This window comes from Empidonax traillii, unplaced genomic scaffold, assembly GCF_003031625.1.
Source record: "Empidonax traillii isolate 1590-97213 ecotype Southwest subspecies unplaced genomic scaffold, ASM303162v1 scaffold73:size1297144, whole genome shotgun sequence".
Classification (NCBI taxonomy): Eukaryota; Metazoa; Chordata; class Aves; order Passeriformes; family Tyrannidae; genus Empidonax; species Empidonax traillii.
The window spans coordinates 963,351-986,503 of record NW_020955266.1 but is presented as its reverse complement, the minus strand read 5'-3'; the positions used below and the strand labels follow the sequence as shown (position 1 = coordinate 986,503).

The window sequence follows — 23,153 nt, the reverse complement described above, 5'->3', positions numbered from 1 at the left end:
AACAAAACAAATCACTGCACTCCAGATTGCTGGGTTTCACAGAACTCTAAAAGCTCTGCTTATTCTTCTGTTATAAGTGAGTATTCTCTATTACTTCATGTCAAATAACGTTAGTGATACTTGCTTGGGAGCCATTGTAAATACTTTTTTTTTGCCTTTTAACTCTCATTAAATCCTCTCTGAGCAAACTTTTATGACATTAAAAATGTCATGTCAAGTTGTACACATGTTGAAAGTGTCACGAAAAGTATTTGCAGTGTACATAGTAGTAATTTATTTTCAAAAACCTAATCAGTTGCAACTCTGGCATAGCTAAAGCTTTAAACTTGTTTTATGGTAATGATTATCACATTTCTGTTGTTCCATAACCTCATTTTACATTTTGCTTCACAGCTGTCTTGCGAATTACTGGTAAATAATTGCTAAAAATTCATTTGCTTCTAATGAGTTGCAGGAGAGCCCAGCATGGATTTAAGTTGTTATTATAGATAATAAAGCACGCAGAGGGTATTCTTCCTTTGCTTTTGCTCCCTTTGCTTGCATGGCTGAAGTCTCTGCTCGCTCACTTTGCTGGTAAGTGCAGTTTCTTCTGAAAAAGTCAGAGCTGTGCTGGATGGAGAAGAGAGAGCTGGAATGCACTTTCACTCATTTTTCATCAGCTTCTGGTTTTAGAGACTCTCCTTATGAAGAGATATTGGAGATGCAGGGCCTTGTCAGCACCACTGAGAAAGCTGCATGTTTTCCCATGAGACAATCAGTACCTGTTATCTGCCCTGCTATAAATAATGGAAACCAGGCACATGCTCTTTGCTTTGATGAAAAACTGGGTGTGAGCAGTCCCACACACTCTGACAGCCCAACCTCACTGAACTACGTGTAGTAAACACCGAAAGTGCATTTTCTCCCTTTGAGACTTTTAGCTGCAGAAGAACCATTGCCTTTCTGTTAGCTCGGTGTAATAAACATCTTTAATAGCACAAAGCCAGGGGCAAGTAGTCTTGTTTCTTCAAATCCTTCAATGAGTTTAACAGGCTGGTTGCCAGAAAAACAAGGCTTTGCTCATAAACTCTCCAGGTTTGATCTGGAAAGACAAAGACAACACTGTTTGTTCTTGTCTGGGAGGGGGAAAAATAAATTGTCTGGTTTAGGTTCTCCTGCTTCCCTCAAACTTTATTGCAGAGAAATTGGGATTTGCAAATGCCTTTGTCTGAAAGGATGTGAACAAGTTTTTATACCTGTGGACTGTTAGCCACGCTGATCATATTGAATGCTCACGGGCTGTTGGAATTATTTGACTCTGCAGCCAGCCAGCTCCAAAAAATCTGCAGTCTTTATGAAAAATCATAAATCCAGCCTCACTTGGTAGTACTTACAAGTTATTTTTCAAATGCCTTCTGGTAAGTCTTCACTGTTTCTGGGGTCTTTCTTCCATCTGTTTCTTCTTGTAAAGCCCATGTGCCCCAGACTAATTTCCTTCTCTTCTGCTCCACCTGGACTTAACTTTCCTGTCTGACATTCAGGAAATTGTTCTCTGGTCCCCAGGAAACAACAGCAATTCGATATTTGCTGGTAGAAAAGTTGCCAGGCTGGTCTTTGAGAGCAATTCATGGAGGAAATAATTTCCCAGAGCACCCCTTCTTTATTGATGGGCAACAGAAGTCAACCAGCCAAACCCCAGAGGTGCTTCTAAAAAACCCTCCTTGAGCCCTGGAGAGCAGAATGGGCCTCTTGGGTCTATTTTTGTCATGAGTCAGTCAGAGTATGCAGAAGAGGTCACTTTTGTTAGCTTATTTGACAACTGGAGAAAGAGAGGCGAAAACTAAGAAAGGAATAATAGAATCCTAGAATCATTTGGTTTGGGAAAAAAATCTCTACAATTATTTGGTGCAATATTTAATGAAATGGGTGCAGCCAAACAGAGTTTAACTGCTTAAATTGTCAATCGAGTAAAATTTAGGCACCTAAACCCAAAGTTTCTCTCCTGGAAGAACCTCAGACAGCTGTGGTCCAGATCTTGGAGATGTCTCAGCTTTGGAGGTTTGTACTTGATTTCAAGTTTCCAGGAATGCAAAACTCTGTATTTAGAGAGGGCTATGCCTGGTTCAGTGCCTGTCACCCCAGGGGGATTCAGAATGCTTCTCTATGTGATCAGAGAAGGCTATGGGTTTATACAACCACTAATTGAATAACAAATATAGCAAATACAGGAGGAGTGTGGGGGTTGCCTTGTGTGGTGTGTACAAAGCAACATTTAGAGGATTTCTGTACAAGAAACTGGGGATCCAAGGTCAATTCTGTCCTCTGCCTAAGGGAGTTGAGACTTCATCTCCTCCTCCTGTGGGCCACATTCTCATCCCATGATGATTGATTTTCTGGCCTGGGGAGTGCACCTCGTAAGTCCTGAAGAGAAAGAAAAGAAAACAAGCCTTGATTACACGAGAGAGGCTGATCCACCTCGATCCCCTTGGAAGTCTCGCTGTTGGTCAGTAGCAGAGCAAAGAAGGGAGCAGACTTTGGGGTGTTCCTGCAGTGCTGTGCACAGAGGGCAGTGACATTCTCACTGTCGGGTGTCTCCAGTCGCTTGTTTCGTTTCCCCAGGAAAGAAGATGATGTGACGTACATGAAGAAATCGAACCATGTGCTGAATCACGTTGGGGATGGCCCAGAGGAAGCAGAAGTTCTGATCAGAGGCAAAAAGCACAATAGGAAACCTTCCTTTCTCAAAGCTTTGTTGAGGACCTTCGGGCCGTACTTCTTAATTGGCTCCTTCTTCAAGCTGATACAAGACCTGCTTTCTTTCGTCAACCCCCAGCTGTTAAGGTTGGTTTGCTCTGTGAGTAGTTTCTATGTGCAGTCCCTGTGGAGGCTTGGCTTTGGCACGGGGTAGTTGTTTTTGAAATGCATAGCTACTTTCCCTCACAGTGCTGGAGTGTGTGTTCCCTCACCTTCCCAATGCCCTAAGACAGGAGTTCTTTACTGTGGACTCAGCTGTGAATTGGACAAGCCTCACTGAAATGCAAGATTTATAAATTGCCCATCACCAATGGACAGCTTTGAATTACAGATTACCTGCTGTTGCTCCGTGCAGCAGTGCAAAGCAATTTCTCCCCATTTCTAAGGGATAATTTCTGAAATCAAAGCCAAGCACTGCTGGCTGGATCCAGTGGTCTCTGTACATCTGATACCCACGAGCTGATGGTGGTTGCAGCTGGGGCGTGACCTGATGTACAGATGAAGTGTGATGCTCAAGTATGTGGTGCTTTGGCTGTGCTGTTTTCATCTGGGAAAGGTTTTGGACCATTTAGATGAGTTCTTAGTTGTGCACAGCAGTAAGAATGTGTGAGGCACAGCTACAGTGAATTCCATGTGAAAGAAAATTATGATTCTATTGAAAAGAACAACTGAGAGGTCATGACAGAAGTGATGTGTCCTCAAATTCTCCATGTATAAGGAACACTACCTCCCATCTCCAGCAGGACTGGTTGCCCAGCTTGATCCATAAAGGAATTGGCATGATCCCCACATTTTTTCTCATCGTTCTTAAAGTGAGAATTTCCCCAGACAATCATTAACTTAGCAGAAAGTAACAGTGCAAATACCAGTGTTTCTATCAAACAATTATTAATGGAAAAGCACATAGTCCTGTTAATGCATGAGAGAGGAGTGGAGCTTGGATGGAGGCCACAGGTGGATGCAGGGAAAGGGAGAAGAGAAAGCTCCTGTCTGAGTGTCTCTTAAAATAACCAGTGTTCTGAGATCATGTTGTTCTGTGGGTGGTTTGTGACATACCCAGAAATTTGCTAAAAAGAGGGTCTGACCCAGTATGGTGACATTTAATAGCTCACAGTTTGTCTTCTTCCAGAGACCTTAGTGAAGAGGAGGCAGCTGGCTTCCTTCTGAGAACACATTAAGTATAAACTATTCTGGGAATTTCTCAAATTTGCATAAATTTCGGGATATGTTGTCAGTGATATCTCAAGACATATTATGGGGAATTTCTTCTCAAGTCTAAATTCCTGCAGTCTGGGAAAATGTCCTTCTATTGGCAAGAGAATGAAAAAGCCATGGCTGGATGGCAGGTTGCATGTAAGATAGTTTCATGTCTTAAAAAAATTGATGAACCCCATGCTGGGGCTTCAAGGAAGATATTTTCCTGAAGCTGTCCACTGACTGGAGTAGTGCAGAAGGACAATCTCTCTGGACTGGAAGAAGATGTAGCAATCCCATTATTCTACCACAAGGCTTTGGGGCCTTATTTGTAGTTTCCTGGTCTGTGTTTTCCCTGCTGGTTATTTGAACCGTGGAGGTAAATCTCTGTTCCTCCCATATCTTGACAATTCAATAGTCTGGTTAGTAGGCTGAAATCACAAGTGTGATTTTTGGCATTGCCATATCTTGCCCTGCTTGTTTGCTGTATGTCAGTGTGCAGGTCAGCAGCAAGAGCAGCTGTGAGGAGTAAGAAATGGCTTGTCATTAAAAGATGCTACAACCAGTTTAATGGGACTACCATTTTACAGGGAAAAAAAAAAAAAAAAGTAGGAGTGAAGAACTCTTTATGCATCCATCCAGAAGGATGTCTTTTAATCTAGCTTTTTTTTTTGTGGGAAAACACCCCAGGCAGAAGCACTCAGGCTGGTTGAAGAGGATTTGGGTAGGAAGCTGGTTTTGCCTGCTCTGCTGCACTGCCCCACTCTGTCCTATCATTCACCTCCTGCCCTGGGGGGCTGCCTGACAGAGCTCAGACAGTGAGCTGAGTGTTTAAACTCTGGATCTCAGGGGGAACCAAGAGTTTCTCCTCATATTTCATTTTCAGGCTCATTTGCAAATGGACTTTCTCACTGGCAGAGTTTAAGGTTTTGCTGCTGGATCTTTGCAATGTTGTTTGACTGAAGTCATAACTCAGCTTGTGTCCTGCAGAGCTGTTTGCTTTTTGTGGTTAGAGAGAGGATGTGGCAGGATGCTGTAGTTGGGAGAAGCTGTGTTATGTCCCATTAAACTTGCTGCATGGTTTTTTAATTCTGTTTCTTTTTCTTTTTCCTTCCCCAACCTACTGAAAAACAGTGTATTAATTGGCTTCATCAAGAACAAAGACGCCCCAGCCTGGTGGGGGTTTCTGATTGCAGCTTTCATGTTTGTCTGTGCTGTGCTGCAGACACTCGTACTTCACCAGCATTTCCAGTACTGCATTGTTACTGGGATGAGGCTGAGGACTGGGATCACTGGAGTGATATACCGAAAGGTAAGACTGGAAGCATTTCATGTGCTGAAACACGAGTGTATAGCCAAGCAAGTGGCCTGAGTTCTCCCACAGTTAAGGAAGATCAGGCATGTTGAAGAACAGCCTCCTGGAATGTAAAACACTGGTGTTTTGGTAAGTTTTTAGGAGTACCTCTGTTGAACTTTATAGAATTTTCTAGCGATCAGCACCTTTATGTGGGTGTACTGGTAGGTCACCAGAAATACCACAGAAATACCACTGGTTCACTTTAAATGCTGAAAGAGGAGAGATTTAGATTAAATGTTAGGAGGAAGTTCTTCCCTGAGAGGGTGGCAAGGCCCTGGCACAGGTTGTTGCCCAGAGAAACTGTGGCTGCCCCATCCCTGGAAGTGTCCAGGGCCAGGTTGGACTGGGCTTGGAGCAAACTGGGCTAGTGGAAGGTTTCCCTGCCCATGGCAGGGGGTTGGAGCTAGATGATCTTTAAGGTCCCTTCCAACACAAGCCATTCTATGATTTGGAAGAGGGATCCAGGAGAATAGCAGGTTTGTGCTATGAGTATATTTGGTCCTGCTCGGTTTTCTTTGGAACTCTACATACTACTTGAAATAGAGGTGCTCAGAAGCACACCATTTAATGAAGTCTTGAATTGATGTAGAGTAGGAGAGTGTCTTGTTTTGCTTATAGCTGAGGATTTCTTCTCCATGTTTCTCCATGTCCATCAAGACTGTGAACCCACTGAACCTCTCTTCCTTCCCAGTCCTTAGCCATCACAAACTCGGCAAAGCGCTCATCTACTGTTGGAGAAATTGTCAACTTGATGTCCGTGGATGCCCAACGTTTCATGGACCTGATGACCTTCCTGAACATGTTGTGGTCTGCACCACTCCAGATATTCCTGGCTTTGTATTTCCTCTGGCAGGTACAGACATTGCCACACTTTTTTCACAATTCATCTAAATTATGTGGAAGCTGCACGCCCTCAGTTAGTGTCTTAATCATTTTGTTCAGCTGGTAGGCAGATAGGGCATTTGAAGCAGTAAATGGCCTTTATGTCCTCTTTGTCCCTACAGTGTTCTGATGGGATCTGTCTTGGACTCATCAGTGTTCCCAGTAGTTGATACAAATGAGAGCTTGAGGGAAGTGGTCTAGAGACCAAACCAAACAAAAACCCTGGACACAGGAAGTGTAAACCATGTGTAAAGATTATATCCTGCTGTATAAAGTTTTGTGCAAGTCAAAGTGAAACAAATTTCACCTGGAATAACCATAATTTTTCCCTTGACGTTGTTATAGATTTATTCCAGGTTCTCTTTGAGCACTGGCTTTCAGCCTTAAAATGTTTCTGTGCAATTAATCTCTTTTACTGCATAAAACAGCAGCAACAACTTAACTATATTGATTTAGGCTCAAAAGCCATGAAGTTGCAGCAGCTTTATGAGTTACTGCTCCACTGGAAGCTGAGCTCTAGCAGGCAGCACTTTGTATGCATGTACTCACACTGGGGGTACTGGGTTAATTCAGTAATTACAGTTCCCTTGGTCAGAGAGAAGTCAAGGGAAAAAAATTCCTTCTCTGTGGCTTATTTCTTCCCTTTTTACATTTGCTTTCTATTTGCATTGGCTCAAAACTATCCCCCCACCCTACTGGGAGCCACTTAGCAGGTAAATCACAGAGCACTCTGTTATTACCAATACCAGCATAATAATAATTCAAAGGGAATTTTGCTGTCACCTCTTCCCAGTTGTTCTGTGGAATCAGAACACTTCCTCAGGAGAAGTTCAACTTGTCTCTGTAATTTCTGTTTCTATAACCTGCTGTTGTTTTAATGCTGACCATAGGGAACAGCAGCACTTGGTTACAATAACAACAACAACAACTTACCTTTTCTCTTTAAATCCAAGGCTTTAGGGCCTTCTGTGCTGGCTGGAGTTGCTGTGATGGTCTTGCTTATCCCATTTAACTCTGCAATAGCAATAAAAACCAGAGCATTCCAGGTAAGGTACCAGCAGAAAAGGTAATGTTGTCTGAATTGGCATCTGTGCTATGAGAAATGAAGGTATCAGAGGTTGTTAATAAGATGCCATTTGCACCAATTATGGGTAAGATTGTACTGATATATTTAATAACTGTATCCTCTTAGATGGTTTTTCCATAGTAAATTGAATGCTATTTAGGGGAAGGGTGTGGCATTGAGCCAGTGGATCTTCATACTCCTGGAGCAGCTTTTGGGATTAGCAAGAGATTTCCTTGTCTCTATATCCCTTCACCTGGTATCTGCCTCTAGGAGTATCTGGAGAAAGGCACTGAAACAAATGCTGTTCTTTAAGCTGCAAATTAATGTTTTCAGAGATGGGAGTGAAACCTGGCAGCTTGGGTTTTATGCTAATAGCCAGTGTTGACATTCACTGCTACTGAGCTGGGCCAAATTTCATTTATTAGCTTAAGGTAAAAGGATCTTTTATGCCTTTCTTTGTAGTCTTAGTTGTCTCTAGTCAAGGAAGTCTGAAAAAATACCAATATAACAGTGCCCTCTGGCTTTGTGCTAGAAAAAATGTAATAAATGGCTTGTGCTGTGCAGCCTGTCAGTGACTGTCTGAAAGACTTTTAAAAAAGACCAAAATAACCAAAAAATCAAACTATTGATGTGAAAAAGGTAAGAGTTGGAAAATGAATATAAATTATGATATGTAAGCACAGCCTTAGTAACAGAGGGGTATTATTACATGCTTAAAGAAACATACAGACTTACCGTTGAATCTTTTGATACTGACATCAAGAGATTAACATTCCTTTTCTCCCTTACACACACTGAGATGCTCAGATCTGCATGTTTTTCTATGCCTGTGTGTATGAATTTTGTCTATACAGTTGAGCAGGAATTTTATTTTTTTTTAAGAACTGACTGAAGCACTGTGTTCTAATATATAGGAAGAAAAAAAACTAGAAGCAGCCACAGTTTTCAGTGGATGCCATAAAAAAATACAACTGTGCATATCAGGAAAAAAAGAAATCTGAAGAAATCAAAGGAAGTAGTAGAGTAGTATTTTAGTGAAGTACCCGAACCTTAAGATGGTTTAAAAACGTTGCCCCTCACAGTGAAGATGAGTGGAAAGCTTTTGTACCCTGCTTTCCAGGCAGCTTCTTTGATTTCTGCTTTCCTTGGCGGTATTGACTCTCACAAGAAGCTTACTGATAACAGTCTGGCTTTCTGTGATTACCTTTTGCATCTTCTGTAGAAGCAGCCCAAGGACCAGCACAGCTGTGAGACATGTGTTGAAAGCTCTCTTTCTGGTCCTTGCTGTGACACTCTTGTCTCCCGTGTTTACCAATGCCCCAGGTGGAACAAATGCGCCATAAAGACTCCCGCATTAAATTGATGAACGAGATCCTGGGTGGCATCAAGGTGCTGAAGCTCTACGCTTGGGAGCCATCCTTTTCAGAAAAGGTCCTGGAGATCCGAAAAAACGAGCTGCGGGTTTTGAAAAAATCTGCTTATCTCAATTCTTTGTCCACCTTCGCCTGGATCAGCGCCCCGTTCCTGGTAAATTGAATTTGCATGGCTCTCTGAGCTGGGCAAGTGCATCCTTGAAGGATAAGTGTGAGGCTTTTCTGCCTGATAAATGTATGTAGGAATAAAATGTAAATACTTTTTCGAAAAAATTATCCGCATGCTTTGAATCAGAGTCCGCTGTTCTCGAGAGCCTTTTTGTTAATCGGTATTAAAGTATTTTGTGATAGAGCCTGCCAGTGGAAGCTGGGAATAGCTGTCTCGGGAGAATTTCCAACCACTTCAAAGTACTTCCCAAAACAAATTGAAACTAGAATCTGAAACCTCAGAGATATCTGTGAATAGCAAAAATAGCAAAGGAACTTTTAATTGAGTCAGTCAGGACAATGTCTGTCTTTAGCTCTCGTTTCTACCTTCATGTTACAGGGCTCTCCTTGTTTTAGTGGGAGAGGGAGTTGTCAAATTATGCTACAACATAAAAAAGGGATTGATTTAATGTAAAAGCTAAAGCCCAAGTGATACATTGCCAATTCTGAAATGCTTTCCCTTCAATTTTGTCTTTCCCTCTATTTTCCACTTCATTGCGCTTTTGCAGCAAAGGTTTTGGTGAATAAAACCTTAGATAAGTCCTTGATCAAAAATATTCGTAGCCAACTATTCTCGAGATCAAAGACCTGACCCTGCAGAAATGCCCTGAACAGCCTTGGGACCCTACCCCTTTCATGGTTCCTTAAAGTTAATGCACTTCCTTCAATACACATTCCAGTTCCTGCTCACCATTATTTGATGCATGGGATGGTCCTTCCACAGTGGAAGGTCCCTGTCATACAGCAAACTGACAAATAACTTGGATTTTATTCCCTTTTCCATTGATTAGTGGAGGTTGTTTGCTTAGCCTGCAGTTTACAATGGGAAATTTTGGTTGGGTGGAGTGTGAAAAGCAGCCAAACCACAGCCTGATAACAGCTTTTCCTTTTTGTTTGCCCGAGTTCTGTAGTTCACCTCATGAACCTCTAAGTTCGACTGAACACAGCCATTAGTAATCTGGAAGTTATTTTACACCGCATGCCCTTTTTTGTACCAACTTGTCCAAATGACTTGTCACTCTTAAAGTGTCTTGAAAAGGTCAGAAACAAGGAATTTTTGTGGTTGATACTTTTATTTCCAAGATGCCCATCAGGCCTGAGTGCTTTTTAAAATGTCAGAATGTAACCCACGTCTCACAGGAAAATCCCTTTCTGGCTTTCAGGTAGCGCTGACGACGTTTGCCGTGTATGTCTCAGTGGATGAGAGGAATATCCTGGATGCAGAAAAGGCTTTTGTCTCCCTCTCCTTGTTCAATATCCTGAAGTTTCCCCTCAACATGCTTCCACAAGTCATTAGCAATATTGCGCAGGTAAGGAGGGTCTGGTGCGTGGGTTGTCCTGAACCACTCCAACAAAAGGAACCCCACGTGCCCTTGATTTCTGGAATGCAGAGATCCCTTGCATCTGCCTGTTGGCTGGGTTTCTTTTTAATACCCTTTCTCTAATGCTGCCCTTTCTTGGAAAGCCTGACATCATCTGAATAAGCCTGTCTGTGTGAATTTTGCTTCGCTCAGATAAACTCAGCTTGGTCTGAGAAATTTCACAGTTAAAAGCTTGGATTTCGGCGTAAGAGTGATTGCAGGGAAAGAATGAGTCACTGTTCAGGAAGCCCGTGGGGGAAAGGCTTAAGCCATTGTGCATGCTTTCTTTTTCTGTAGTAAGAGCATTAAGTCCTCATTAAAAGAATAATAAAATAACACCACGCTCTTTTCTTAGGCAAGTGTCTCCCTGAAGAGAATTCAGCAGTTCCTGAGTCATGATGAACTTGATCCAAATTGTGTGGAAACAAAGGTGATTTCACCAGGTAAAGACATTGGTATTTTTTATTTTTTTTTAATGAAGCTAATACAACAGCATCTTATATCTGTTTTGGACTGGTGGAGTTATGAAAAAAAAAAAAAAAACAAAAAGAAAATAACAATAGTAATCTTTCATTAAAAAAAACAAGAGGAAGCTGCTGCTTTGAAAAGTACGTGTTTGGTGTTCAGGCTATGTGGAAATAAGAAAAGTTTCTGGCAATATTTTTGAGCTTTGAGCTTGTTAGGCCCGAGTTTGCATCTGCAGTGTATTGGATGCTCACAGCACTGAATATGAAGGGCATCCATTGACTGGGAACAGCAAGGCTTGTTCAAACCTTTCACGCTGCACAAATGCTCAGGAGCTTTGTACACAGTTTTGATTTCTTCTGTTGGAAACAGTATCCCAAAATAATTGAGAGAGCCAGATGGTCTCAAAAAAAAAAAAAAAAAAAAAAAAAAAGTGTTTTATCATGTAACACACTTTGGTGATACTATAGCTTGAAATGTTATGTTGCATGTGATGCCATAGACAGAGGAGGAGGAGTGGCTGCGTGTCTGTCATGCAATTACTGTTCTACACCACCCCACCAGGAGGTATAGAAAGCCTGCGGATCTATAACTTGTTAGTGTGGCAAGCAAAAAGCTGCACAGAGTTGAGTTTAATCTGGTGCATCAAAGTCAACAGCGTGCAGTGACCTCCTACTAACTTGAAAGTGGTTTCTGAAGTAAAGTTGCGCTCAGCTGCAGGGGGATGCTGAGGAGCACATGTTGGGACCAGCCTCCCCACGGCAGGGTGGGGCAGGGCAGCTTCTCAGCTCCCTAGCTCTGTTAACTCACAGTCTATAGCTTAAGCTGCAGTTGGTTATTTTCACTCTGAACAAGCCTGTCTTGTGACCCACAGGCATGAGACTGTGCTTCCCATGCCAGCAGAAAAGGGAAGTGCAGTGTGTGTGAAACACCCGTAAATAAAGATCCCTCTGTCTGCCTGTCTCTCAGTCGTGCTGTTCTGTGTAACACATTTCCTGCCTCCTCTGTTGTTGTGTTTTTGTCACACAGGCAATGCCATCAGTGTAACAAATGCCACGTTCAGCTGGGGAAAGGAGCTTAAGCCAACTTTGAAAGAGTAAGATTTTTTTTTATTTTATTTTTTTTTTTCTTCTGTGTGTGTGCAATTGCAATGCAGCTTCTACCTGGTCTCTGGCTCCTGGGAGGTCTATTTTGAACGACGTCTAGTAAAAAGCACACATCACATATGTGCATCTCTTGTGGCAGACTCATCCCTGTGGTGGTGAATGGGCCACCTCCAGACTGTGTGTGTGTGTGTGGGGGGGGGGGGTGGTGGTGGTGCCTGTTTTGCTCATTTGCCTATTTGAATGAATACAAACAAAATTTGCCTGGAAGCATATGTTTCCTTATGTTATGCATCATGATCTGTGCAAACAGCAATTTATATTGATTTCGTTAGTGAAAGGCACTTTGATGGCAAAGAGGCTCTGTCCATCAGTCATTTCCTTATTAGTTCACCTTCAGAACCAGGACCTGAAGCAGTACCTTTAGGAACATAGTGGGGAAAACAGTAAAGGAATTTAATTGGGAAGTCTTGTTTTTCTTGTGTCAGTTTGAACCCTATTTACTACACTTCCAAAGTGGCTTGAACATTTTTAGATGGGGTGTATTCACTCGCTACTTCTTTACAATTGATCTCAGTTTTAAAATTAAAAACCAAGATATCTTCTTTCAAAATGCTTATTAACCCAGTTTGCTGATGGACTGATAGGACACAGCAGAGGGCCTTAGAAGGCTTGTTACAAATCCTACTGCTTTAGGAACAAACAAGATAGATTAATGCTGGGTTTCCATTTGCTCCTACAGTTCTGGTTACAGTACACGAGAAAGGGAGGAGAAGACCAGTGACCAAGCTATGCTTACTATATCCAGTCAGGCTGAGGTCAGGCTGATTTGTCACTGTGTATTTCAGCCCTGCTTTAAAGACCCTTGATGCCTTTAGTAAACTAATGTTTAATTAATTTCCAGCCTGTTTCCTCCACAGTATAAATATGTTGGTCCCCAGTGGTGCTTTGGTTGCCATTGTTGGCCATGTTGGCTGTGGGAAGTCTTCTCTGGTGTCTGCTCTCCTGGGTGAAATGGAAAAACTGGAAGGAGAAGTGGCTGTGAAGGTTGGTATTGTTTACAGTGCCATTTAATGATGGTATAGAAATGTGCTGCTTATGCCTGCCCTTGCTTAGAATGAACCTCGGGCTGCAGAGGGAATTCTGGTTGCTCCTCTGGCAGCTTGTCTGTGTGTTTGGGTTTTACCCACACCTGTTCAGTTGGGGTTTATATGAGCTTTCCTTTCCTTCTTCGATCGACTATACCTTAGCAATTAGCACACATATATGTCTAATGTGAATGTGTGTGAACCAGGAGCTGTGTGTGTGCTGCAGGTCTTAATCAGAGCTGTAAGCATGATTTGCTGCTTGTTAAAGTCAGAGGTTTCCTTTCTCCCTCCTTGTTCTAGGGTTCTGTTGCTTATGTGCCTCAACAAGCCTGGATCCAGAACGCCACGCTGAAAGATAACATTTTGTTTGGCCAAGCTCCTAATGAGGAAAAATACCAAAATACCCTGGAGGCCTGTGCTTTAAAAACTGACCTGGAAGTGCTGCCAGGAGGAGATCAGACCGAGATAGGAGAGAAGGTAATTATTTCTTTTTCAAGTCAGACCTGCCTGGGGATTCCTGGTCCAGCTGAAGAGAGAATGCTGTAAAGTCAGCACTTGGTTTGGTTTGATCATTACAATGGCATCCCTTGGTTTGGTTTGATCTTTACAATGGCATCCCTGCTACAATCAACACCAAAACACGTAGGGCAGTTCTGTGGAAGGCAGTTGGACTTAAACTTGTTCCTAATTTCAGGCGTGTGCTTGAATTGTGATACAGAATTGTATATCCAGCCCTGGAAGATCAGAGCACCCCCCATTTGTTGTGCAATTGTAAAGGTGCATCTGCCCAGAATAAGTAAAGACCTTCCTTTTCCTGTAGGGATTAAAAGGGAGGGAGCATATGGTTGCGCTTCAAGTGAAAAAATGATATGATCATCCCTTAACACATTTTAATGAGGAACTTCTACATCTGTGATTAACAACAGAGATATGCTTTTTTCACAGGCCACTGAGTTTGAGCTAGATTTCATGAAATGGGGTGGAGATGTGGATTTATTTGCAGGATGAAAGATGTGGAAGATGTTCCAGGTGCCACGGCCCTGCTTTGAAATTTACATTTTACATCCCGGTTGACGGTTTTCCTTTTTATGTAGTTCTGTGTTTTAACAGCTCCCTTCAGGAGCTTATTAAAAAGAGCCTCACTCTGTCTCCAGATTGCTGGGTGAGTGGAAGTTTGGCAGCGAACAAACAGATCTAGAGGCGTTGTGTTCCTGTCTCTGGGCGGGTTATTCTTTTCAGCGCCTCGCGTTTCAATTTAGCATCCGAGTGTTGAGGCTGGGCGAGAGCCATGAAAAGTCAGAGCTGCTGTTGTGTGATATGTTTTGTTCTCTCCTCTCTCCCCTCAGGGCATCAACCTGTCAGGTGGGCAGAGGCAGCGGGTGAGCCTCGCCCGTGCCGTGTACAGCGGCTCTGACATTTACCTGTTAGATGATCCCCTGTCTGCCGTGGACTCGCACGTCGCAAAGCACATCTTTGACAAAGTCATCGGGCCAGAGGGGGTGCTCAAAGGAAAAGTAAGCTGGCATTTAGATCCTCTTAAAACTGCACACAAGCTCGGGAAAGCTGGTGGGTACCAGGAAAGCTGTTTCACCACCAAGCCTTGCGTGCCAGCTTGTTGCTGAATTTCTGTCTGTAGCTGGCAACGGGGACACCTTTTGTCACACTGTGGTGAGCTTATGCATGCCCAGAAATGATGTGATCTGGCCAGCACATGCAGAGGCAGAAACCAAGCTCTGTCTTTTAAAATGCCTGCTGTGAGATCTCCAAAAACAAGGCATTTGCAGAAACTTGCACAGGTTGGCAGTGTTGCTTGTTGTTACTCGGAGGTGTGCAGGGAGGAAGCTGTACCAGATACTGATGTTACAGAGCCCTTTGGCAACATGCAAACGAACTGCAATCCCTTTCCTGCACCTTCTGCTCCTGTTGTGATCTTCTTGGATTATCTCAGAGCTCAAAAGGGAAGGGCTGCAAAGAAAATTAGCCTAACGGAAGGAGGGAATGATAATTCTCTTAGTTTAATTCCCTCTATGGTTGTATCAGCAGTAGGAACATAGCGAGTTCATGTGCATATTCCCAAGCTCATTTGGCTAATGATGACAGTGTTATTTCCCCGGGCGTTTCACCTTGATACAACAACTCACTCCCTGTCCCAAAAATTTGGTAGTATTTGGCTTGCTAAGTAGTGGTGCTCCCCACAGTGACAACTGAAAGATTTGTGGTTTTTCTCTTTTTCCCTATCCAGACCCGAATTCTGGTGACCCATGGCATCGGCTTCCTGCCTCAGGTAGACCATATAGTCGTCCTGGTAGATGGCAAAATCTCTGAAATGGGATCTTACCAAGACCTTCTGAAACAAAACAAGGCCTTTGCAGAATTCCTGCGAAATTATGCACTGGAGGAAGACATTGAAGAGGACGAACCAACAAGTACAGTATTGCTTTTTCTTAAAACATGTCTTTTTCGGCCAAAAGGATTACAGATATTTTCTCTGTAAAGTGCCCCCTGGTTCTTCATGACAACCTGGCATTTGCCTTTCTGCACTACCGTGAAAATTATTGTCTGTGGCCAGGTCTGTGTTATTGAGAAATGTTTTCAAAAATTCCTTTCAAAATTTCATGTGGCTAGTCCTAGAAGAAAATCAACTCTGATGATAGAAATTATTTTAAACTCAGCAATTTATTTTACAATTAGCAAGGCCAAGCTCATCAGGAAAACAAAGTAGCCAAGAAAAAACTGGCCTTGCTATCAAAGGGGCTACCCAGAGTCTGATGTGTTTTCTCTTTGTGTGTGGTTGGGCTTTTTTTCATGTAGCAAAGTTCAGACGACATTTTAATCTTGGCTTACTTTTCAGCTTGATTTGCTTCTGACAAAATGGTACAAGATTAAAGCATTTGGGTAAATGTTTCCCCTGTGTGACAGTGTTCCCACGCTCTTTGATTGCAGCACTGCTGCTCTCCAGCCAGGCAGAGGGGAACATGCACGACATCTTCCAGCAGCAGCAGAGGCTTGCAGGAGCTCCTGACGTGACTCCCCCAGCCCCAGATCATGCCTAGAACTCGCCTTATTTAGCTGAAACCAACTCTGACACTATTGCCTGACATTCTGATGTGTTAAAGGAATGTGATGTAAATGTGTTTGGCAGCCAACCTGCCTCACAAGATCTTCGCAGTTTCGTTCAGAGAAGTGATGCACAGAAGTAAAACCAGGGGGGATTTTATGCACTGTGATTTTCCTGCTGTGGTATTGTTTTTCATGACTCTTGCTTTGTACAGCCACCTTTTTCTGTGCTTTCTGCTTTATGGGGTGGAAAATCTGAGGTGTGATCCTGTCTTGCAGTGCTGGAGGAGGAAGAAGTCCTGCTGGCTGAAGACACCCTCAGCATCCACACCGACCTGGCAGATAACGAACCGGTGACCAACGAGGTCCGCAAACAGTTCCTTAGGTAAACATGAGGTTCATGTGTTTCTAATCTCTGTCTGGGGTGAAACACATCTGAAAGATGTTATATACATACTGCTTCTCCATCTGGGCTTCAGTTTGCTTAGTTTCCTCTTACAAATAAATTGGTTTAGTGTCCTTTTGAAAGTAAATGTGAAAGAACATGCAAAGAAGATCAAACATCTATTCCTGCATTCGTCTTTTGAATCTGAACTGAACCAATTTCTTAAGGCAGCTCTCTGGTTCTCAGGTAACACTGCTGTATGTATTTACCTACTCAACACTAAACTGCTGCCAGTTATACCATAAATGAACCCTTTGCATTTCACATTTCCCTTGGGAATCTTAGTATTCTTTATCATTTTTTATAACCACTAGCCACAGATGCTGTCCAGCCTCTTTTGACATGAAAACAGAGAACCTCAGGGTTTAGCTTGAAATGTCTGCCTTGCCATGAAGCCTCTAAAGGCCTTTCCCAAAGAGCCCAGGCCCTGCCACAGCCGTTCTTAGATGCTGTATTTCTGACATCACTGGACATCCAGAGGGGTGGTACAAGCACCCGCAGCTGTGAGCGAGGCTGGCATGGGAACTCAGTGAAAGGGCTGGGAATAAGTCCAATCCACTGCCTCAGCACTGCCTCAATATGCCCTTTTTCTCCTAATGACTCTTTTGTTTTAACCAGGCAACTTAGTGTAGTGTCTTCTGAGGGAGGAGAATGTCCCAACAAAATGTCAACGAAACGAAGAGTCTGTGAGAAGAAGCCAGCAGAGCCTCCTCTGCCAAGAAAAAATGCTAACGAGAAACTTACTCAGGCTGAAACCATCGAAACAGGCACGGTATGGTTTGATTTGCCCCCCTCCCTTTTGCTACATTTCTGTTTGAAAAAGAATCATTTTTATTTTAACATTTGATCCAGTTCTGTTAAACGTGTTGTATAAATCACAACTCCAGCCTTTAGGCCTTAATCTGGTGGCCACTGACTGTTCAAATTTAGGATTTTGGCAGAGGTTTTGGCACCCAGCAAGAGCTATATACTTAGTGGGGAAAAAAAAAAAAAAGAAAAAGAAAAAAAAAAATCCCTTCCAGCTCCCATCACAGTCACTTGATACCACGGAGCCCTGCACTCCATCAGCCCTGCCTTTTGCCTTGCAGAGCTTTCAGCACTGCTGGTTTTTAAACTGCTTGGCTGCTGCTGGGTCCAGCTGCAGCAGTGGGTTACACGAGCCAGCTGCCTGCTGGGTGCCAGAGGGTCTGCTCTGCCTAAATACCTGCCACCCCCTTCCGAGAGCATTCTGTGCTTGTAGGTACAAAGGGGCTGTATTCCTCCTGAGCAGGGCCAGGGAGTGAAATGGGAACAGGGAAAAAGAGAAGGTGGGAATACAAAAGTAAAAGGAAGGGACATAAAGGAGCAGCAGGAAGAAGATGAGCAGGGAGGTTTGCATAAAGAAAGCCCCTTCCCTCCACTTGAGAAGGCTCAGTGTGTCCTGTTTAGTCTGATCTACTGGTTCATGGCACAGACTTGTAATTAACTTTTTCTGTGGATTATTTTGGCTTTCAAAGTCCCTAATCAACAACATTTGGGTTTTTTTAATTATTCTTTCTTATGCCTTTTTTAGAGACTGAGGTTTTTCCTGAATCTGTGTCTTTTGGTTTCTCTGCCTTCTTGCACTACCTTTGAGACAGCACCCTTACTCCTTGCCACAAGCATCATCTCTTTATGTCCCTGTTGGGGTGCACCAGCATTTGGTACCTCATTTAAGTTGCTGTAAAGACACAGAGTGGAGGCATATTCAGCACTTTTCCTGAAATAGGCCATTTAAAGTAGTCCTGAGCATGATAGCCTGCCAAGTTGCTTCTTTTGCCTGAAAAACTTGGCTCCTGTCCTTGTTACCCAGCCTTTGCTGCTATTTGATCTGCTTCTTTTCTTTCCCTTTTTTCCCCCCTCTGGCATAGTCCTAAGAACTAAAACCCCACGAAAATAATGAAATACAGTTCTTCGACAAGGAGGAGAAGAGTATTTCAGAGAAGTTTCTGGCTTGTTCTGAAGGTCTTCACCCTGACATGGAGCTCAGGCAGATGAGCTGTTCTCCGTGGTGTGTTAAAGCTTGGGCAGTTTTGAACTCAGCAGTTCCCCTGACAAAGAATTTTTCTTTTTTTCTCCTCTTAATTCTCTCTAAACCCCTGCTTGTGTGAGCTGTACAAACCAGCTTTGGTGTGTGATTTTGCAGGTGAAGCTATCAGTGTTCTGGCAATACATGAAGGCTGTCAACCCTGTCCTGTCTTTAGCAATATGTTTCCTGTATTGCTGTCAAAATGCTGCTGCCATTGGGGCCAACGTGTGGCTTAGTGACTGGACCAACGAGCCGGTGGTAAATGGGACTCAGCACAACACGGCCATGAGAATCGGGGTCTACGCTGCCTTGGGCCTCTTGCAAGGTGAGAGCAGATAAAATCATCATGTCTCAATGGTTAGGGAAGAGGAATTAGGTGGAAAAGCCATGGTACCAGTTGCCAGTGGCCCATAAGGAGAATAGATGTAGATCAGATATTAGGAAGAAATCATTTACTGTGAGGGTGGTGAGGCCCTGGCACAGGTTGCCCAGAGAAGCTGTGGCTGCCCCATCCCTGGAAGTGTCCAAGGCCAGGTTGAATAGGACTTGGAGCAACCTGTCTAGCGGAAGGTGTCCCTGCCTGTGGCAGGGAGGTTGGAACTATATTGTCTTTAAGATCTTATCCTAAGCAAGGGAGGTAATATAACCTGGAGCTGCAAAGTCTGAGCTCAGCCAAGTGCTTAATTTTGTTATGAAGCCCTCAGAGGGGGTTGAACAGGTGACATGGAAGCTTTAGGGAGGTAAGTTGGAGAGAATACATGAAAATTGCAGAAGAGACTGAAGGCCTGGGGTGTAGTTGTAGTAATTAGGACTGTTTGGAGGCTTGTGGAAAGCAGAGGGAGGATGGTTGTGTGCCTGTTTTACATAGACAGGATGGTGAAATCCTACAGGCTATGTTCCTGTGCCTTAGGCAGTAATGCCGTAGTGCATGCTAAGAGAAGGGTGGACAGGGAATACAGTAAAGCAAAAAAAGCTTCAAGCTCAACAGTAACAGCCAAGAATCAAGGAGCTGTGAATTGGGAACATCATGTTCAGGGATTAACACGTCTCCTCCTCACCCACCAGGGCTCATAGTGCTGATCTGCTCCTTCACGCTGGCCATGGGAGGCATCAACGCCGCCCGGACGCTCCATGCTGCGCTGCTGGAGAACAAATTTCACACCCCACAGTCCTTCTACGACACCACCCCGACCGGCCGCATCATCAACCGCTTCTCCAAGGACATCTACGTCATCGACGAGGTCATCCCGCCAACCATCCTGATGTTCCTCGGGACATTCTTCACCTCCGTGTCGACCATGATCGTCATTATAGCCAGCACTCCGCTCTTCGCCGTGGTCATAGTTCCACTTGCAATTCTGTACTTCTTTGTTCAGGTAACCGGAAAAATATCTGACTACCATTGTAACCTTATGCCGTTCCTTTTCTTGTTAGTAAAAACAACATTAATTTTTTCAGGGGGAGGGGGAATTGAAATATCTGGAGTAGCTACGTGTTTATGTAAACACAACATTATTTTACTTCTCTCAGGAAAAGAAATGTCCTGTGAGATGTGGTCATGAAATAAATAGGCATAACCTTTTCTAGCTTGTAAGTATTAAAAAGTAAGCCTACTGCTAGAGACAGAGCTGCAATGCATATCAGTATATTAAAGTGTGAATATAGTTGACATGCTGACAAGTTTTTAAGGTGGTGAGAAGGTAGAATGTTGAAAATAGAAAGCAACAATTGTATTGATTTCTGAGCAAAAACGAAGCATATTTTATAGACTATTCATAGAGACATGATAATGGAGGTGCAAATGCACATTTTGTTTTCTTGGAAAATAAGGCTTCTACAGATGGATCCATTTTGTTAGGTTATATTAGCTAAATTTAAAGGGACATAAATAAATTCAACTTACTGCCTAGAGAAATTGCAGTTACCCAGTGTTCTCTTGTGGAAAGAAACAAAGATAACTTTCATGAAATTCTTCTTAATTATAGAAGACATTTCAGAGGGTTGAAGCGCATTAGTAACAATCTCCTTTAAATCCTTAACCTAAGAAATTCGTCACTGTTAATTAAAAGAGAGAGTATTTCACGTACCTTCAATTTTCTCTGAAAAACGGCAGCGATTCTACGTCGCGACCTCCCGCCAGCTGAAGCGCCTGGAGTCCGTGAGCAGATCTCCCATCTACTCCCACTTCTCAGAGACAGTGTCAGGGGCCAGTGTCATCAGAGCCTACAGGAGAGTGAAGGCCTTTGTAGACATCAGTGACCTGAAAGTGGACGAAAATCAGAAGAGTTACTACCCTGGGATCGTATCAAACAGGTAACAGGCACATCATTTCTTGTTTCCACTCAGATAATCCTGTTTGCAAAACTGGTCCAAGCCACTCTTTGCTGCTGTACTGACATCTGCCTTTTCCCCAGGTGGCTGGGCATTCGAGTTGAGTTCGTGGGGAACTGCATTGTCCTTTTTGCTGCCCTTTTTGCTGTGATTGGTAGAAACAGCCTGAATGCTGGCCTGGTAGGACTGTCAGTGTCCTACGCGCTGCAGGTATGTGTTACAACTTCCTGCTCATTGGTGGGTTTGTCTTTTTGTAGATGACATGGATATATTAGCAATGATTTAAGTGCTTGTTAAAGCTGAAGTTAATAAGGAAATAATAAAAATGAGCTGTAACTAGAGCTGCAGCTGGAAACTAGAGAGTTACAGTGAATGCTGGCAGATCACCATCAAGCTCACATGCAGTAGGATTTCAGGGCACTTTGAGAGCATCAAGGCTGTGCTGCACCCCAGTATTCCCACACAGGAAACTCAGTAAATGTCAGATTATTTGAGCACCATGGGCTTAACCTGTCCCGCATCATTCCTGCTACCAGCACATCGGTGTTTCCAGGTAATCAGAGGCAGATTAGTAGGATTCATAATTAGAAAAGGTAAACTGTACTGACCCAAGCTGTGGACAGTTCAGCAGATTTAATGGCCTCACTTTTGCCAGAAGAATTTTAGATACCATGAGTGTGCAGGATTGCTGCTAGCAGTTTCCCAGTGAGACCCATGATTTGGGTAATAACTAGCTTTTTTTGAGAGGGCCATATGTTAAATCACTGTGGGAGGCATGTGCTTCTTCACACGAGTACCTGATAATCTGTAGACTTCTTGTGCCAGTAACTGTATTAACATCAATGCAAAGGCAATTATTTCATTTGTGATATTAATGTGAATCCACGTCTTAGTAGCAATGTTTGCTGTTGTTGTTATTATTATTATTGTTGTAGTGGTTGTTGTTGTTATTATTATTATTATTATTATTATGTCTGTTGTTCCTCTGGAGGTGATATTTTATTCCTTGTCTTCTCCAAGGTGACCTTGTCTCTGAATTGGATGGTCCGAATGACTTCTGAACTCGAAACTAACATTGTGGCTGTGGAAAGAATAAAAGAGTATTCAGAAACAGAAACAGAGGTCAGCTGCCAAGGGTCAAGTATGCTCAGCAACAACCATGGTGAAATTTTAATGCACACATTTACATGGTCTTTCTTCAGACTCCTGAGAGACAGTTCCTGCTCTGAGAGTTATCATTTAACCTGAACAAATGTCACGCTCTGAACTGTAATTTATGCTATCACAGCTCCAAATTATTATTGCCATCATGCAGCCTGTGCTCAGCATCTCATTTTCTGCTGCTGTGAGTGGCTAGCACAGGGGATGAGTTTCACATCAGAATCTTGGTCCCTTTGGGTTTGAAGTGTTTGATGCACAGTCTTACCTGCATGACTGGTGCTGTGATCCTGCCAGTGAGCACAGCTCCAGTACAATTATCAGGCCTTGCACGTGTTTTCAATAGTATTTCTGTTTAATCAGCTTAATCAGTCCTCACCTCCCATGAGAGAAGAACATCTCTAGGAACACCGTGCTGCTAATCCAGGAAAAGCATCCAATCATCTACCTTTGTTGCCAAAGACTTTTGAAGGTGGCAGATGGAGCTATGCCAGGAAAGCTGGTGCTCTCTGGACACACTGGGGTTTGTTAGCCCTGGGTACATACTAAGAACTAGGAAATGGAGGATCTGAGGAGAACTCCAGTGTGTGGTTCTGGAGATCAAGCATTTAATCTGGAAGCTAAAAGGAAGCTAGACAAGATGCATGATGCATGTTATAAACCAGAGCTCAAGCTGGCAGGAAAACAGCAGTGTTCTATTAAACTTAATAGGAAAAAAATTATATCCATTGAGGATCCAGCCCTGTGTGCTCAGACTTTTTTTCCTGTAAACTTCACATCAAAGACAAATGGGTGGATAACTTGGAACCCATGTTTTTCCTCCATTATTATAAATTTATTTGATAATGGATATTTGATTACCAGTTAAAATGTTTGTACCTGAGTTTGAATTTTTTTTCCTTAAACCTGTATGAGGCATTTCTGACTTGTGCTTTCCTTAGGCTCCCTGGATCATTGAAGGCAAGAGTCCCCCAGAAGACTGGCCATCCAAGGGAGAGCTGGAGTTTGTGAATTACTCAGTGAGGTACAGGAAGGGCCTGGATCTGGTTCTGAAGGGTATAAACCTCCAAGTCCACGGTGGGGAAAAGGTGAGTTACCAGCTGGATGTCTTTGCTAGAACCTTGCTCTGAGCCTCCAGTGACAACCACGGAGTAGAGGAGAGGGTGTACAAGCACAGTGACCCCAGTGGCGGAGACCTCCTCCAGGAGCAGGAGTGACAACTCTGCTGTCCTTGTGCCAGCATCCTGCAGGCTGGAAGCAGCAGCACCGATTGCATGGGACTTTCT

At 43.3% G+C, this 23,153-nt stretch overlaps 1 protein-coding gene across 2 annotated transcripts in view; it reads left to right on the top strand.

Moving 5' to 3' along the window:
* Nucleotides 1–23,153, top strand: part of ABCC3 (ATP binding cassette subfamily C member 3) — a 46,218-nt gene that overhangs the window by 19,374 nt on the left and 3,691 nt on the right. Inside the window, exons 8-27 of one of the 2 annotated variants that reach the window (XM_027880648.1) lie at nucleotides 2,599–2,820; nucleotides 5,062–5,239; nucleotides 5,976–6,137; nucleotides 7,120–7,212; nucleotides 8,556–8,759; nucleotides 9,976–10,122; nucleotides 10,529–10,616; nucleotides 11,668–11,734; nucleotides 12,662–12,788; nucleotides 13,130–13,306; nucleotides 14,176–14,343; nucleotides 15,072–15,255; nucleotides 16,166–16,271; nucleotides 16,950–17,103; nucleotides 18,496–18,703; nucleotides 19,444–19,754; nucleotides 20,492–20,691; nucleotides 20,793–20,919; nucleotides 21,730–21,831; nucleotides 22,809–22,955. In XM_027880648.1, coding sequence (XP_027736449.1) covers nucleotides 2,599–2,820; nucleotides 5,062–5,239; nucleotides 5,976–6,137; nucleotides 7,120–7,212; nucleotides 8,556–8,759; nucleotides 9,976–10,122; nucleotides 10,529–10,616; nucleotides 11,668–11,734; nucleotides 12,662–12,788; nucleotides 13,130–13,306; nucleotides 14,176–14,343; nucleotides 15,072–15,255; nucleotides 16,166–16,271; nucleotides 16,950–17,103; nucleotides 18,496–18,703; nucleotides 19,444–19,754; nucleotides 20,492–20,691; nucleotides 20,793–20,919; nucleotides 21,730–21,831; nucleotides 22,809–22,955 — 3,172 coding nt within the window. The remainder of the gene's footprint in view (nucleotides 1–2,598; nucleotides 2,821–5,061; nucleotides 5,240–5,975; nucleotides 6,138–7,119; nucleotides 7,213–8,555; nucleotides 8,760–9,975; nucleotides 10,123–10,528; nucleotides 10,617–11,667; nucleotides 11,735–12,661; nucleotides 12,789–13,129; nucleotides 13,307–14,175; nucleotides 14,344–15,071; nucleotides 15,256–16,165; nucleotides 16,272–16,949; nucleotides 17,104–18,495; nucleotides 18,704–19,443; nucleotides 19,755–20,491; nucleotides 20,692–20,792; nucleotides 20,920–21,729; nucleotides 21,832–22,808; nucleotides 22,956–23,153) is intronic. The other variant, XM_027880647.1, reaches the window with a different exon arrangement.